The sequence below is a fragment of the Coregonus clupeaformis genome, chromosome 12 (assembly GCF_020615455.1).
Source record: "Coregonus clupeaformis isolate EN_2021a chromosome 12, ASM2061545v1, whole genome shotgun sequence".
Lineage (NCBI taxonomy): Eukaryota > Metazoa > Chordata > Actinopteri > Salmoniformes > Salmonidae > Coregonus > Coregonus clupeaformis.
The window spans coordinates 23,403,179-23,418,799 of record NC_059203.1 but is presented as its reverse complement, the minus strand read 5'-3'; the positions used below and the strand labels follow the sequence as shown (position 1 = coordinate 23,418,799).

General features: G+C 44.1%; 1 protein-coding gene across 4 annotated transcripts in view; it reads right to left on the bottom strand.

The window, feature by feature from the left end:
• LOC121578020 (vitamin D3 receptor B-like) overlaps positions 1–15,621 on the bottom strand; it is a 120,189-nt gene that overhangs the window by 41,343 nt on the left and 63,225 nt on the right. For all 4 annotated transcript variants that reach the window (XM_041892060.2, XM_041892061.2, XM_041892062.1 and 1 more), the window contains 3 exons: positions 9,083–9,213; positions 6,541–6,737; positions 5,286–5,385 (listed from right to left, as the gene is read on the bottom strand). In XM_041892060.2, the coding sequence (XP_041747994.1) occupies positions 5,286–5,385; positions 6,541–6,737; positions 9,083–9,213 (428 nt within the window). The remainder of the gene's footprint in view (positions 1–5,285; positions 5,386–6,540; positions 6,738–9,082; positions 9,214–15,621) is intronic.

Genomic DNA, 15,621 nt, shown 5'->3' with positions numbered 1-15,621 from the left:
AGAATTCTAGGGCGTGAAAACATGGAGAGAAAGAAAAGGGTAGGGAGTAAAAACACAGAGAGAGAAGGCAAGGGAGTGAAAACACAGCGAGAGAAGGCTAGGGAGTGAAAACACAGAGAGAGATGGCTAGGGAGTGAAAACACAGAGAGAAGGCTAGGGAGTGAAAACACAGAGAGAGAAAAGGCTAGGGAGTGAAAACACAGAGAGGGAAGGCTAGGGAGTGAAAACACAGAGAGGGAAGGCTAGGGAGTGAAAACACAGACAGAGAGAAGGCTAGGGAGTGAAAACACGGATAGAGAGAAGGCTAGGGTGTGAAAACACAGAGAGATATAGCTAGGAGTGAAAACAGAGAGAGGGAAGGCTAGGGAAAGAAAAAATGGAGAGAGAAGGCTAGGAGAAAAGAACAAAGAACTGGAGAGAGAAGGCTAGGAGTGAAAACACAGAGAGGAAAGGCTAGGGAGGAAAACACAGAGAGGAAAGGCTAGGAGTGAAAACACAGAGAGAGAAGGCTAGGGAGTGGGAAAACACAGAGAGAGAAAACTAAGTGAAAACAGAGATAGACCAGAGGTGAAAACACAGAGAAAAGGGGAGGGAAAACACTGACAGAGAAGGCTAGGGAGTGAAAAGCACAGAGAGGGAGAAGGCTGGGGAGTGAAAACACACAGAGAGAAGGTTAGGAGACGATGAGAGAAGGGAAGAAGAAAATACATAGAGAGAAGGCTAGGAGAGAAAACAAGAGAGAGAAGGCTATGGAGTGAAAACACAGAGAGAGAAGGCTAGAGTGAACACGAGAGAGAAGGCTAGGGAGTGAAAAACAGAGAGAAAGACTAGGAGTGAAAACAGAGAGAGAAGGCTAGGAGTGAAAGAGATGAAAGTTAGGGGAAAACACGATAGAGAGAAGTCTAGGATGAAACACAGAGAAGTCTAGGAGTGAAAGCACAGAGGGAAGACAGGATGAAAACACAAGAGAGAAGGCAAGGGGTGAAAAACACAGAGAGAGCTAGGGAAGTGACTGAGAGAGAAGGAAAGGATGAAAAACAGAGAGGGAAGGCAATAGGGGGATTGAAAAGAGAGAGAAAGCTATGAGAGAAACACAGAGAGAGGAAGGCTAGAGTGAAAACACAGAGTGAGAAGGCTAGGGAGTGAAAACAGAGCGAAAGGTAGAGTGAAAACACAGAGAGGAGAAGGCTGGGGAGTGAAAACACAGAGCGAGAGAAAACTAGGAGGAAACACAGAGAGAGAAGGCTGGGGAGTGAAAACAAAGAGAGAAGGGTAGGAGGAAAACAGAGCTATAGGGAAGGAAGTGAAAACACAGAGATAAGGCTAGGGTGAAAACAGAGAGAGAAGGCTAGGAGTGAACACAGAGAGAGAAGGCTAGGGAGTGAAAACAAAGAGAGAAGGCTAGGGCGTTAAAACACGGAGAGAGAGAAAAGGCTAGGGAGTGAAAATACGGACAGAGAAAAGGCTAGAGAATGAAAACACGGATAGAGAGAATTCTAGGCCGTGAAAACATGGAGAGAAAGAAAAGGGTAGGGAGTAAAAACACAGAGAGAGAAGGCAAGGAGTGAAAACACAGTAGAGAAGGCTAGGGAAAACACAGAGAGAGATGGCTAGGGAGTGAAAACACAGAGAGAAGGCTAGGGAGTGAAAACACAGAGAGAGAAAAGGCTAGGGAGTGAAAACACAGAGAGGAAGGCTAGGATGGAAAACACAGAGAGGGAAGGCTAGGGAGTAGAAAACACAGACAGAGAGAAGGCTAGAGTGAAAACACGGATAGAGAGAAGGCTAGGTGAAAACACAGAGAGATATGGCTAGGGAGAAAACAGAGAGAGAAGGTAGGGAAAGAAAAAAATGAGAGAGAAGGCTAGGGAAAGAAAAAGAAGGAGAGAAGGCTAGGAGTGAAAACACGGAGAGAGAGAAGGGAAAGGAGTGAAAACACAGAGGGAGGCTAGGGAGTGAAAAGAGTGAGAGGAAGGCTAGGGAGTGAAAACGGAGTAGGGAGGAGGAAACACAGAGAGGGAGAAGGCTGGGGAGGAAAACACAGAGCGAGAGAAGGCTAGAAGAGAGAAAGGGAGGAAAACACAGAGAGAGGTGGGAGAGGAAAAACAGAATAGAAGGCTAGAAGTGAAAACACAGAGAGATAAGGCTAGGGAGTGAAAACAGAGAGAGAGGGCTAGGGTAGTGAAAACACTGGATAGGAGGGCAGAGAAAGCAATGAGGGAGAAGGCTGAAGTGAAAACACAGAGAGAGAAGGCTATGGAGTGAAAACACAGAGAGAGAGAGGATAGGGAGTGAAAACACAGAGAGAGAGAATGATAGGGATCACCAAACACGGAGAGGGGGCTAGGGAGTGAAAAGCACAGTGAGGGAGAAGGAAGAAGTAAAAACACTGAGAGAGCAAAGGGAGAGAAAAAAAGAGAGAGAAGGTTATGGAGGCAAACACGAGAGAGAGAAGGCTAGGAGTGAAAACACAGATAGAGAAGGCCAGAGGTGAAAACACAGAGAGAGAAGGCTAGGGAGGAAAACACTGACAGAGAAGGCTAGGAGGAAAGCACAGAGAGGAGAAGGCTGAGGAGTGAAAACACAAGAGAGAAGGTTAGGATGAAAACACGGAGCGAGAGAAGGAAGGGGTTGAAAATACATAGAGAGAAGGCAAAGGGAGAGAAAACAGAGAGAGAAGGCTATGGAGTGAAAACACAGAGAGAAGCTAGGAGAGAAAAAAACTGAGAGAGAAGGCTAGGAGTGAAACAGAGAGAGAAGACTAGGAGTGAAAAGAGAGAGAAGGCTAGGAGTGAAAAGTGAGAAGGGTAGGGAGGAGATATAGAGACAGTCGGATGAAGAGGGTCTAGGGAGTGAAAGCACAGAGGGAAGTCTAGGGAGGAAACACAAAGAGAGAAGGCAAGTGGGGGTGAAAAACACAGAGAGAGGCAAGGGATGAAAACGAGAGAGAGAGAAGGAAAGGAGTGAAAAACACGAGAGAAGGTAGGGATGGAAAAACAGAGAGAAAGGCTAGGAGTGAAAACACAGAGAGAGCTATGGAGTGGAAAACAGAGGAGAAGACTAGATGAAACACAGAGTAAGAGAAGGCAGGGAGTGAAAGCAGAGAGAGAAGGGCTAGGAGTGAAACACAGAGCAGAGAAGGCTAGGGAGGAACACAGAGAAAGGCTAGGAGTAAAACAGAGAGAAGGTAGGAGTGAAAACAGAGCGAGAAGGGTAGGAAGGAAAACAACAGAGAGATAGGCTAGGGTGTAGCACGAGAGAGAAAGACAGAAGGCTAGGGAGTGAAAACAAAGGCTAGGCGATGAAACACGGACATAAGAGCCTAAAACACGAGAGAGATAAACAGGGATGAAAACAGTGAGGAAAGGGTGAAAACATAGAGAGAAGTGAGACAGAGAAGGCAAGGAGTGAAAACACAGCGAGAGAGGCTAGGAGTAGAAACACAGAGAGATATATTAGGAGTGAAAACACAGAGAGAGAAGTAGGGAGTGAAAACACAGAGAGAGAAAAGGCTAGGGAGTGAAAACACAGAGAGGGAAGGCTAGGGAGTGAAAACACAGAGAGGGAAGGCTAGGGAGTGAAAACACAGACAGAGAGAAGGCTAGGGAGTGAAAACACGGATAGAGAGAAGGCTAGGGTGTGAAAACACAGAGAGATATGGCTAGGGAGTGAAAACAGAGAGAGGGAAGGCTAGGGAAAGAAAAAAATGGAGAGAGAAGGCTAGGGAAAGAAAAGAACGGAGAGAGAAGGCTAGGGAGTGAAAACACAGAGAGGAAAGGCTAGGGAGTGAAAACACAGAGAGGAAAGGCTAGGGAGTGAAAACACAGAGAGGAAAGGCTAGGGAGTGAAAACACAGAGAGAGAAGGCTAGGGAGTGGAAACACAGAGAGAGAAAAGGCTAGGGAGTGAAAACAGAGAGAGAAGGCTAGGGAGTGAAAACACACAGAGAGAGAGAAGGCTAGGGAGTGAAAACACAGAGAGCGAAGGCTAGGGAGTGATCACAGAGAGAGAAGGCTAGGGAGTGGAAACACAGAGAGAGAGAAGGCTAGGGAGTGAAAACACAAGAGACACAACATCCCCGTCGGTGAGAGACATGATGTGGTAAACCACACACACACCCAAACACACACACCCACACACTTAAATCTAATGAATGAGCGAGGTTCGTTCATGGAGGAAGAGAACACGGTGACCGTAGAAAACAGCTTAGATGAGAGACAGAGGGAGAGAAAGAGAGGGAGAGAAAGAAATAATGATTGAGAGAGAAAGGGGGAAAAAACTGTAGAAAAAGACATGACGCAGGCTGTGAGGGCCGTGCCTCTCTGTGTGTTCGCGCCATTATGAGCGGATGTGTTAATGGTCTCTTGTTAACTACTGGGAGACAGTGGTCTGAAAGGTCTGCAGGGGGTCAAGAGAAACCTCTGGGGATTCTGAGTAAAACAGCATGTGGGATTCACACACACACACACACACACACACACACACACGTACACAGGAAGCAGTCACTAATGGCAACTAACACCAATACATGTGTGAGATCTGTGAGATCTCCTTCATCCCCTCTCTGTGAGATCATCCTTCATCCCCTCTCTGTGAGATCATTCTTCATCCCCTCTCTGTGAGATCATTCTTCATCCCCTCTCTGTGAGATCTACTTCATCCCCTCTCTGTGAGATCATCCTTCATCCCCTCTCTGTGAGATCTACTTCATCCCCTCTCTGTGAGATCATTCTTCATCCCCTCTCTGTGAGATCTCCTTCATCCCCTCTGTGAGATCTCCTTCATCCCCTCTCTGTGAGATCTACTTCATCCCCTCTCTGTGAGATCATTCTTCATCCCCTCTCTGTGAGATCATTCTTCATCCCCTCTCTGTGAGATCTCCTTCATCCCCTCTCTGTGAGATCTATTTCATCCCCTCTCTGTGAGATCTACTTCATCCCCCCTCTGTGTGTCCGCTTTACCCTTTGATTCTTAATTTCTCACCTTTTGCAAATTTTTCTGTCTGTCTGTCTCTCTGTGTGTGTGTGTGCGTGCGTAACGGAGGTAAGAATGTGCCGTAAGCTCACTCCACAGCTAGCTTAAAATGTTGCAAATGGCGCTATCGTATTGGATCCTTTCCTATAGTACAACTATCGGTATGTTGTCAAGGAGGGCGGTCACGTGTGTTTGCGATCAGAGGACCACTGGTTTTGAGCCCAGTAAGGGGACAGGAACAGTGGAGGAGGCGGAGCTGTTAGGAGGCGGAGCTGCACACTGATGTCGGTTTCACTTGTGTGCGTGGTTTACCTGGAGAGTGGCTGAAGGAGTCAGATGAGGCATCAGACAGAGAGTGGAGAGAAGCAGCTCTGCTTGCACTGCGTGTCACTGGGCCTTCACGGACCGGAGGCTAAAGGAAAACACACACGTAATATAATATATATAATAATATATGCCATTTACAGATGTAGGATCTTAATTTGATCACTCTTTTGTTGCTGAGAATTTTCCTGCACAGCGGAAATGCAAACTTGTAGTGCATTTGAGTTCTAAAAAGGCTTCTGAAGTTTGTAATTTCTACTTTGAAATATCAGACTTGATTTGCCCTTACGAAAAATTTATCAATCCCTACGAAAATGTATATGAACTATAATTCACATTTCTTGTTACAGCAGGATTACTTTCCTGCTGTAGCAAACTGGCTTAAATTAAGATCCTACAGCTGTAGCATAGATGTTTACATATGGGTGGCCCAGGGAATCAAACCCACAATCCTGGTGTTGCAAGTGCCATGCTATACCAACTGAGCCATACAGGACCACGTGTACTCAATATAGTGTACATCATGACCATCGGACAATTAAATGCAGCGCTTTGCACTTCGGAAGGAGTGTCACACCAGGGTCTATCACCATTAGGAACAACTGTATGTAGCTTCCTCCTGTAGGTGTAGGTGTGGGGAACCATTCATGTCTGAATCTTACTGTTGTTTGTTTACTGCTGTGTTTGCTTTGTGGTTTGTGCATGTAATGTGTGAGGTGTGCTAAGATGTTCCTGTTCTAGGACAATAAACTTCAATCTAACTTTATGTACAGTGTGTACTTTCATTTCAAGGTCAGTTATTCCACTGGACAGAGGGCACACACGTCAGTTCACAACTCAATCCAGTCTAAATCTAAACTAGACGTTGAACTGACGCCTGTGCCCAGTGGGATTGAGTGGAGTATGTTAGAGTGGAGACTGGTGTTAGAGTGGAGACTGGTGTTAAAGAGTGGAGACTGGCGTTAAAGAGTGGAGACTGGCGTTAAAGAGTGGAGACTGGCGTTACGGAGTGGAGGCTGGCGTTACGGAGTGGAGGCTGGCGTTACGGAGTGGAGGCTGGCGTTACGGAGTGGAGGCTGGCGTTACGGAGTGAATACTGGTGTAAAGGAGGGGAGACTGGTGTTACAAATTGGAGGTTGGTGTAATGGAGTGGAAACGTGTGTTAGACTGGTGTTATAGAATGGAGACTGGTGTAACGGAGTGGACACTTGTGTTAGACTGGTGTTATAGAGTGGACACGGACCCTGAAGCGGTTGAAGTCGGAGTAGGAGTCGTCGTAGGTCTTGTGGTGTGCCTCCACCAGCGTGGCGATGACCTGGCTCTGCTCCTCGCTCAGCCGGGGTCGCTGAGCCTCCCGCTGCGCCTCCCTCTGCGCCTCCTCATCCTTCCTCCGCTGGATCAGATCCTTCTTCCTCTGCACCTCCTCATCTGTCAGAATGACTGGGAGGTAGAGAGAGAGAGAGAGAGGTTTAGAAAGAGAGTGAGGAAGAGGGGGATTGAGCGGGAAGAGATCAGAGGTCAAAGAAAGAGAGAGAAAGAAAAAGATCAGGGTTAGAAAAAGGAATAGAAAGAGAGAGAGTGAGAGAAATGGGTTAAAGAAAGAGAGAATGTGTTATTGAATGAGCAGAAAGAAGGCTTAAGGGGATTAAAAGAGGGAGGAGAGCCAAATAAAAAAGTGGTGCGACAGAGAAATGCAGATACCACACCATTACTATTTGAGACTGAAATGATTGGGACATAGGCAAAATAGAGATGTTAATGCTGATGCTGTGTGTGTGTTTGAACTAGCATATGTAAGTGTGTGTGTGTGTGTTTGAGAAAGTAAGCATATTTAAGTTGTATGTGTGCGTGAGTGTGAGCCAGCGTGTGTTCTACAACATGACAAGGCTGTGCAGCGAACACATTGTGCTGTTGTCAACACAACGCATTGTCTCCGCTCCGTTCCGCCTGTTGTTCCAGCCACTGAATTAGCTCACACTCCGCTCCACACTACAACGTATTGTTGTCATAGCAGCAGCAGCATAAGTGCATTCCACTGGCTCCTATTCATGTACAGTGTTGGGAGCACTGTGAATTACAGTGTTGGGAGCACTGTGAATTCACTCTCCGGGAATTCACAGTTAAATCTCAGAGGGAGAACAATATCCGGAAGCTGCCCCTGCTTCACCCGCCTGGACAATATCCGGAAGCTGCCCCTGCTTCACCCGCCTGGACAGTATCCGGAAGCTGCCCCTGCTTCACCCGCCTGGACAATATCCGGATTTCACGGGGAAAACAAAAGAACGACCAAACCTTCTATTTACAGACTCTGACAACAGAGTCCATTTGAAGCGTGGCGAAAACATCAGCAGGTGTCTAAAGTTCAAAAGGGAGCATAATGTACAGGCTCTTCCAGAACGCTCTAGTACTCCTGGTGGATGTTATAAACATTCTTATGAGGGAAATGACCTAGAATGACATGACCGGGTCCAAATGCTACTATTGGTAAATATGGTGTGTGCCTTGCTCTCTACAGGCGCCACAGTTGGTCTTACATTTTACATTTTAGTCATTTAGCAGACACTCTTATCCAGAGCGACTTACAGTTAGTGAGTGCATACATTTTCATACTGGTCCCCCGTGGGAATCGAACCCACAACCCTGGCGTTGCAAGCGCCATGCTCTACCAACTGAGCTACACGGGACTATGAGATCCGCAGGGTCGAACTAATAATTGGTTAGGTTTCCTCGCCGTTTAGTTTTTACTCAAACCACACGCGGGCAGGATTAGACTCCCCGCGGGCCGGATTGGACCCTCCCGCAGGCCGGATGTTTGACCCCTGGGTTAGATAGAGCTGTGATAAGAGTCCTGTTTCGATGTGGGTCATTTGTTCAAAGGTCAGTGGGTTTTTTCTGTGTGTGTGTGTGTGATTGTGTGCACACTCATGTGTGCGTGTTTGTGTGGGTGTTGTTATTGGCAGGCTAATTTGTGTTTTAAAGCTGACACATACTGACTTCTAATAACAAAACATTGAAATGTTCCTCCATGAGAGTTGATGAATCTCCTGTTATTATCAGTGTCATTACACCCCATCAAGAGTTGCCTAACAGCAGACTGATAGAAGGTAATTTCTCTCTTTAGTGCTCTCTTTGCTCTTTTCAACACACACATCTTCATGGTTCAAAACATCATTCATATTTCAAGAGATCATTCAGCCACTCATGGGAGGAAAATGAGTGTATTTCTTATTAAAAACAGTTGCCTAACAATGGGATGAAAGTAAATTTCTCCCTGCAGTGCTCTTCAGAGTAAAATTATATTTTCCTTTGTGTGTGCCTGTGTGTGTGTGTGTGATATCATTTTTATGTGTGATTTTACACCTTAGGAGGACAACACTGCATGATTCAATTCCTCTAATCCAGTGTTTCTTAATCCTGGTCCTTGATCCAAGGGGTCTACACACCAGATTAGCACTACACACCTGATTCCACTAGTCAAAGGTTTAATGCTGAGTTGATTGTTTGAATTAGTCGTGTAGTGCTAGGGCAAAAAATAAAACGTGCACCCCTTTGGGTCCCCAGGACCAGGATTAAAGAAAGATTGATCTAGTCTGCAAGGCTATCCTCTGACAGTCAAAAAGAAAAATAGCATTTCTAATGAAAGTGATGAAGAGGAAGGAGGAGTGGGATGACGTTGCCTCTAGGCACTGATCTACAGTCAGTTTTGCATTGTTCCCCCTAATGGCTGACATTAGGATTTGGGGAAGGGGAACCTAATCCTAGATCTGTGCAGAATGGACACTCACACTCCTTCATCATGCCGATGTCCACGCAGCGTTTGAGCCGGCAGGCCTGGCAGTGGCGGCGGTTGTCCTTGGTGATAGTGCAACTGCCATTGAAGGGGCATGTGAAGCTAGCCTTACGCTTCATACTGCGTCTGTAGAGGAGGGGAAAGAGAGAGAGAGATGTAGGAATGTGATGAATGTCCTTAAATCTGGTGCTGAATGTAGCGTGACCCTTTTGCCACACTTTATACTGCATGACCTATGACATTCCTTGTGGCTATCTGAGCTGAATTATTACAATAATGATAAATAGAACAATACATGTATAACATTCATGTGCATCACAGTTACTTAAAACTACTACAACAAATGTTATAGCTATCAATTGACAGTAAGCGCATATTAGCAGACGCATTTCATTTCAAACTTCACATTTCTCTAGTATAGACTGCTTATATTGAACAATATCAGCATAAGGTCCTCGATAAGTGGTCTGTTCGGTTGGTGTCGGTTATTTCCGGTTTATCGTCCCGGCTCTACTATCAATCAGTTAGAAGTGACCGAAATGTGTAATCACGGTGTCATTCTATAAACCTTGATGTCCTTCACCTCTTCTCTGGATCCTACTCAAAGAAGCACACACATGCACACATGCCAGTACAGGCAAAGAGAGAGAGAGGGGCATGCTAAAAAGAGATGCAAAGCATTTTGGGCAAAAAGGCAAATTCAGCTCCATCATTCATTGAATCAGATTGCTCATTCATCACAAAACCCACTGATATTGCCAACAACTTTAATGATTTTTTCATTGGCAAGATTAGCAAACTTAGGCATGACATGCCAGCAACAAACGTTGACACTACACATCCAAGTACATCTGACCAAATTATGAAAGACAAGCATTGTACTTTTGAATTCCGTAAAGTGAGAGTGGAAGAGGTGAAAAAAGTATTGTTGTATATCAACAATGACAAGCCACCGGGGTCTGACAACCTGGATGGAAAATTACTGAGGATAATAGCAGACCATATTCCCACACCTATTTGCCATATATTCAATTTAAGCCTACTAGAAAGTGTGTGCCCTCAGGCCTAGAAGGAAGCAAAAGTCATTCCGCTACACAAGAATAGTAAAGCCCCCTTTACTGGCTCAAATTGCCGACCAATCAGCCTGTTACCAAACCTTAGTAAACCTTTGGGAAAAATGGTGTTTGACCAGATACAATGCTATTTTACAGTTAACAAATTGACTTCAGTCCGGCTTTTGACAATATCGATCATAGTCTGCTGCTGGAAAAACATATGTGTTATGGTTTTTCACCCCCTGCTATATTGTGGATAAAGAGTTACCTGTCTAACAGAACACAAAGGGTGTTCTTTAATGGAAGCCTCTCCAACATAATCCAGGTAGAATCAGGAATTCCCCAGGGCAGCTGTCTAGGCCCTTTACCTTTTTCAATCTTTACTAACGACATGCCACTGGCTTTGAGTAAAGTATGTCTATGTATGCGGATGACTCAACACTATACACGTCTGCTACTAAAGCAACTGAAATGACTGCAACATTTAACAAAGAGCTGCAGTTAGTTTCAGAATAGGTAGCAAGGAATAAGTTAGTCCTAAATATTTAAACTAAAAGTATTGTATTTGGGACAAATCATTCACTAAACCCTAAACCTCAACTACATTTTGTAATGAATGATGTGGAAATTGAGCAAGTTGAGGTGACTAAACTGCTTGGAGTAACCCTGGATTGTAAACTGTCATGGTCAAAACATATTGATACAACAGTAGCTAAGATGGAGAGAAGTCTGTCCATAATAAAGCGCTGCTCTGCAGTCTTAACAACACTATAAACAAGGCAGGTCCTACAGGCCCTAGTTTTGTCGCACCTGGACTACTGTTCAGTCGTGTGGTCAGGTGCCACAAACAGGGACTTAGGAAAATTACAATTGGCTCAGAACAGAGCAGCACGGCTGGCCCTTAAAAGTACACGGGAGCTAACAGTAATGATATGCATGTCAATCACTCATGGCACAAAGTGGAAGAGAGATTGACTTCATCACTACTTGTTTTTGTAAGACGTGTTGACAAGCTGAATTTACCGAGCTGTCTATTTAAACTACTAGCACATAGCTCGGACACCCATGGATACCCCACAAGACATGCTACCAGAGGTCTCTTCACAATCCCATGTCCTGAACAGACTATGGGAGGCGCACAGTACTACATAGAGCCATGCCTACATGGAACTCTATTCCACATGAGGTAACTGATGCAAACAGTAGAATCTGATTTTAAAAAACAGGTAAAAATACACCTTATGGAACAGCGGGGACTGTGGAGAGACACACACAAAGGTACAGACACACGCATACAAGCGCTAGCACACGCACTCTACACACACGTACATTGTAATATTGTTGTATGGTGGTATTATACATGTAGTATTGTAGATATGTAGTGGTGTAATAATGTTATATGATGTACTGTTTTATCTTTTGTTTTATATGTAATGTTAAGTGCCTTAATGTGTTTGCACCCCAGGAAGAGTAGCTGCTGCCTTGGCAACAGCTAATGGGGATCCCCTAATAAATACAAATACCCAAAACATGATGCAGCCACCACTTTGCTTGAAAATATTGAGAGTGGTTCTCAGTAATGTGTTTTATTGGATTTGCCCCAAACATAACACTTTGTATTCAGGACAAAATGTTAATTGCTTTGCCAATTTTTTTCAGTATTATTTTAGTGCCTTGTTGCAAACAGGATGCATGTTTTCAAATATTTGTATTCTGTACAGGCTTCCTTCTTTTCACTCTGTCAATTAGGTTAGTATTGTGGAGTGAGTACAATGTTGCTAATATCAACCGCTATTATCCTCAGTAATTTTCCATCCTCAGTTTCCTCCTATCACAGCCATTAAACTCAAACTGTTTTAAAGTCACCATTGGCCTCATGGTGAAATCCCTGAGAGGTTTCCTTCCTCTCCAGCAACTGACTTAGGAAGTACGCCTGTATCTTTGTAGTGACTGGGTGTATTGATACACCATCCAAAGTGTAATTAATAACTTCACCATGCTCAAAGGGATATTCAATGTTTTACCCATCTACCAATAGGTGCCCTTCTTTGTGAAGCATTGGAAAACCTCCCTGGTCTTTGTGGTTGAATCTGTGTTTGAAATTCACTGCTCGACTGAGTGACCTTACAGATAATTATATGTGTGGGGTACAAAGAGAAAGTAGTCATTCAAAAATCACGTTAAACACCATTATTGCACACAGTGATTCCATGCAACTTATTATGTGACTTAAGCACATTTTTATTCCTGAACTTATCTAGGCTTGCCGTAACAAAGGGGTTGAATACTTATTGACTCAAGACGTTTCAGCTTTTAATTTTTAATTAATTTGTAAAAATTTTGAAATAACATTATTCCACTTTGACATTATGGGGTATGGTGTGGAGGCCAGTGACCAAAAAATCTAAAATGTAATCAATTTTAGATTATGTAACACAACAAAATGTGAAAAAAAGTCTAAGGGTGGGAATACTTTCTGAAGGCACTGTATCTGCTTCCTTCTTCTCTGACACACACGCTCGCTCACAAACACACAGACGTATGCACGCACACACCAAACACAAACACCCACACATGTAATTACTGTAAATATGTTAAGAAGTATCTGCTTCCTCCTTCTCTGACACACATACAGATGTAGGATCTTAATTTGAGCCAGTTCGCTACAGTAGGAAAATAATCCTGCAGCAAGAGGAAATGTGAATTATTACGTGGATTATAATTAATTGACATTTTTGTAAGGGTTGATGCATTTTTCGTAAGGGAAAATCAAGTCTGAAATGTCAAAGTGGAAATTACAAACTTCAGATGCCTTTTTAAATCTCAAATACACTACACGTTTTACATTTCCTGCATTGCAGGAACATTCTCCTGCAATAGGGTGATCAAATTAATATCCTACATCTGTAAACACGTGCACACACATACCTGCCGGAAAACAAAGTGTAAGGCAAGGGCAGCTGGGACATAAGTACGGAAAGAATCCTTATTTTTCACTCTTTCGGTCTTTACACATGAACTGTGTTGACGCAGGCTTGTCTGATGGAAGAACAGTACTGGCTCTCCACCAGCATGTATACACGCTGTGTCTGTTTGGAGTCTGAAGTCACTAGGGCAACGGGCCTGCCTGCTCTACTCGGAGAAGAGGTGTTACACACATAAGCTGTGGCAAAATGTACCCATGCAGGAACACAGACATGCACACATTCACACACATAGAGGAGAGGTCATTTGGCGCATCTTACTTTAAATATTTGAGTGTACAGTACGTGTATGTACTTGAGTGTGTGTGCTTCAGTGTGTGTTGGTATGTGTGATGAACTGTAAATGTATGCATGTCTGTGTGCTTGAACGAGCATGCATAGTATGACACAGTATGTTTGTGTGTGCTCTTATGTTAGCGTGGACGACTGTGCATAAAGTAGCTTTCTGTGTGTGTGTGTGTGTGGGGGGGAGGGAGGGAGGGAGGGAAGGAGAGAAAAAGTGAGAGAGAGATAAGGCTGTGTACCCACAACTAAAGGACTTGTTGTTGCCAGGAGTGTGTGTGTGTGTGTTGTGTGTGTGTCAAATCAAATCTAATTTTATTTGTCACATACACGTGTTTAGCAGATGTTATAGCGGGTGTAGCGAAATGCTTGTGCTTCTAGCTCCGACAGTGCAGTAATATCTAATAAGTAATATCTAACAATTTCATAACATATACCCAATACATACAAATCTAGGAAGGAATAGAATTTAAGAATATATACAGTGAGGGAAAAAAGTACTTGATCCCCTGCTGATTTTGTACGTTTGCCCACTGACAAAGAAATTATCAGTCTATAATTTCAATGGTAGGTCTATTTGAACAATGAGAGACAGAATAACAACAAAAAAATCCAGAAAAACGCATGTCAAAAATGTTATAAATTGATTTGCATTTTAATGAGGGAAATAAGTATTTGACCCCCTCTCAATCAGAAAGATTTCTGGCTCCCAGGTGTCTTTTATACAGGTAACGAGCTGAGATTAGGAGCACACTCTTAAAGGGAGTGCTCCTAATCTCAGCTTGTTACCTGTATAAAAGACACCTGTCCACAGAAGCAATCAATCAATCAGATTCCAAACTCTCCACCATGGCCAAGACCAAAGAGCTCTCCAAGGATGTCAGGGACAAGATTGTAGACCTACACAAGGCTGGAATGGGCTACAAGACCATCGCCAAGCAGCTTGGTGAGAAGGTGACAACAGTTGGTGCGATTATTCGCAAATGGAAGAAACACAAAAGAACTGTCAATCTCCCTCGGCCTGGGGCTCCATGCAAGATCTCACTTCTTGGAGTTGCAATGATCATGAGAACGGTGAGGAATGAGCCAAGAACTACACGGGAGGATCTTGTCAATGATCTCAAGGCAGCTGGGACCATAGTCACCAAGAAAACAATTGGTAACACACTACGCTGTGAAGGACTGAAATCCTGCAGCGCCCGCAAGGTCCCCCTGCTCAAGAAAGCACATATACAGGGCCGTCTAAAGTTTGCCAATGAACATCTGAATGATTCAGAGGAGAACTGGGTGAAAATGTTGTGGTCAGATGAGACCAAAATCGAGCTCTTTGGCATCAACTCAACTCGCCGTGTTTGGAGGAGGAGGAATGCTGCCTATGACCCCAAGAACACCATCCCCACCGTCAAACATGGAGGTGGAAACATTATGCTAAGGGGGGGTTTTTCTGCTAAGGGGACAGGACAACTTCACCACATCAAGGGGACGATGGACGGGGCCATGTACCGTCAAATCTTGGGTGAGAACCTCCTTCCCTCAGCCAGGGCATTGAAAATGGGTCGTGGATGGGTATTCCAGCATGACAATGACCCAAAACACACGGCCAAGGCAACAAAGGAATGGCTCAAGAAGAAGCACATTAAGGTTCTGGAGTGGCCTAGCCAGTCTCCAGACCTTAATCCCATAGAAAATCTGTGGAGGGAGCTGAAGGTTCGAGTTGCCAAACGTCAGCCTCGAAACCTTAATGACTTGGAGAAGATCTGCAAAGAGGAGTGGAACAAAATCCCTCCTGAGATGTGTGCAAACCTGGTGGCCAACTACAAGAAACATCTGACCTCTGTGATTGCCAACAAGGGTTTTGCCACCAAGTACTAAGTCATGTTTTGCAGAGGGGTCAAATACTTATTTCCCTCATTAAAATGCAAATCAATTTATAACATTTTTGACATGCGTTTTTCTGAATTTTTTTATTGTTATTCTGTCTCTCACTGTTCAAATAAACCTACCATTAAAATTATAGACTGATCATGTCTTTGTCAGTGGGCAAACGTACAAAATCAGCAGGGGATCAAGTACTTTTTTCCCTCACTGTATATATATGGACAAGCAATGACAGAGCGGCATGGACTAAGATACAGTAGAATATTATAGAATAGAATGCAGTATATACATATGAGATGAGTAGTGCAAGATATGTAAACATTATTAAAGTGACT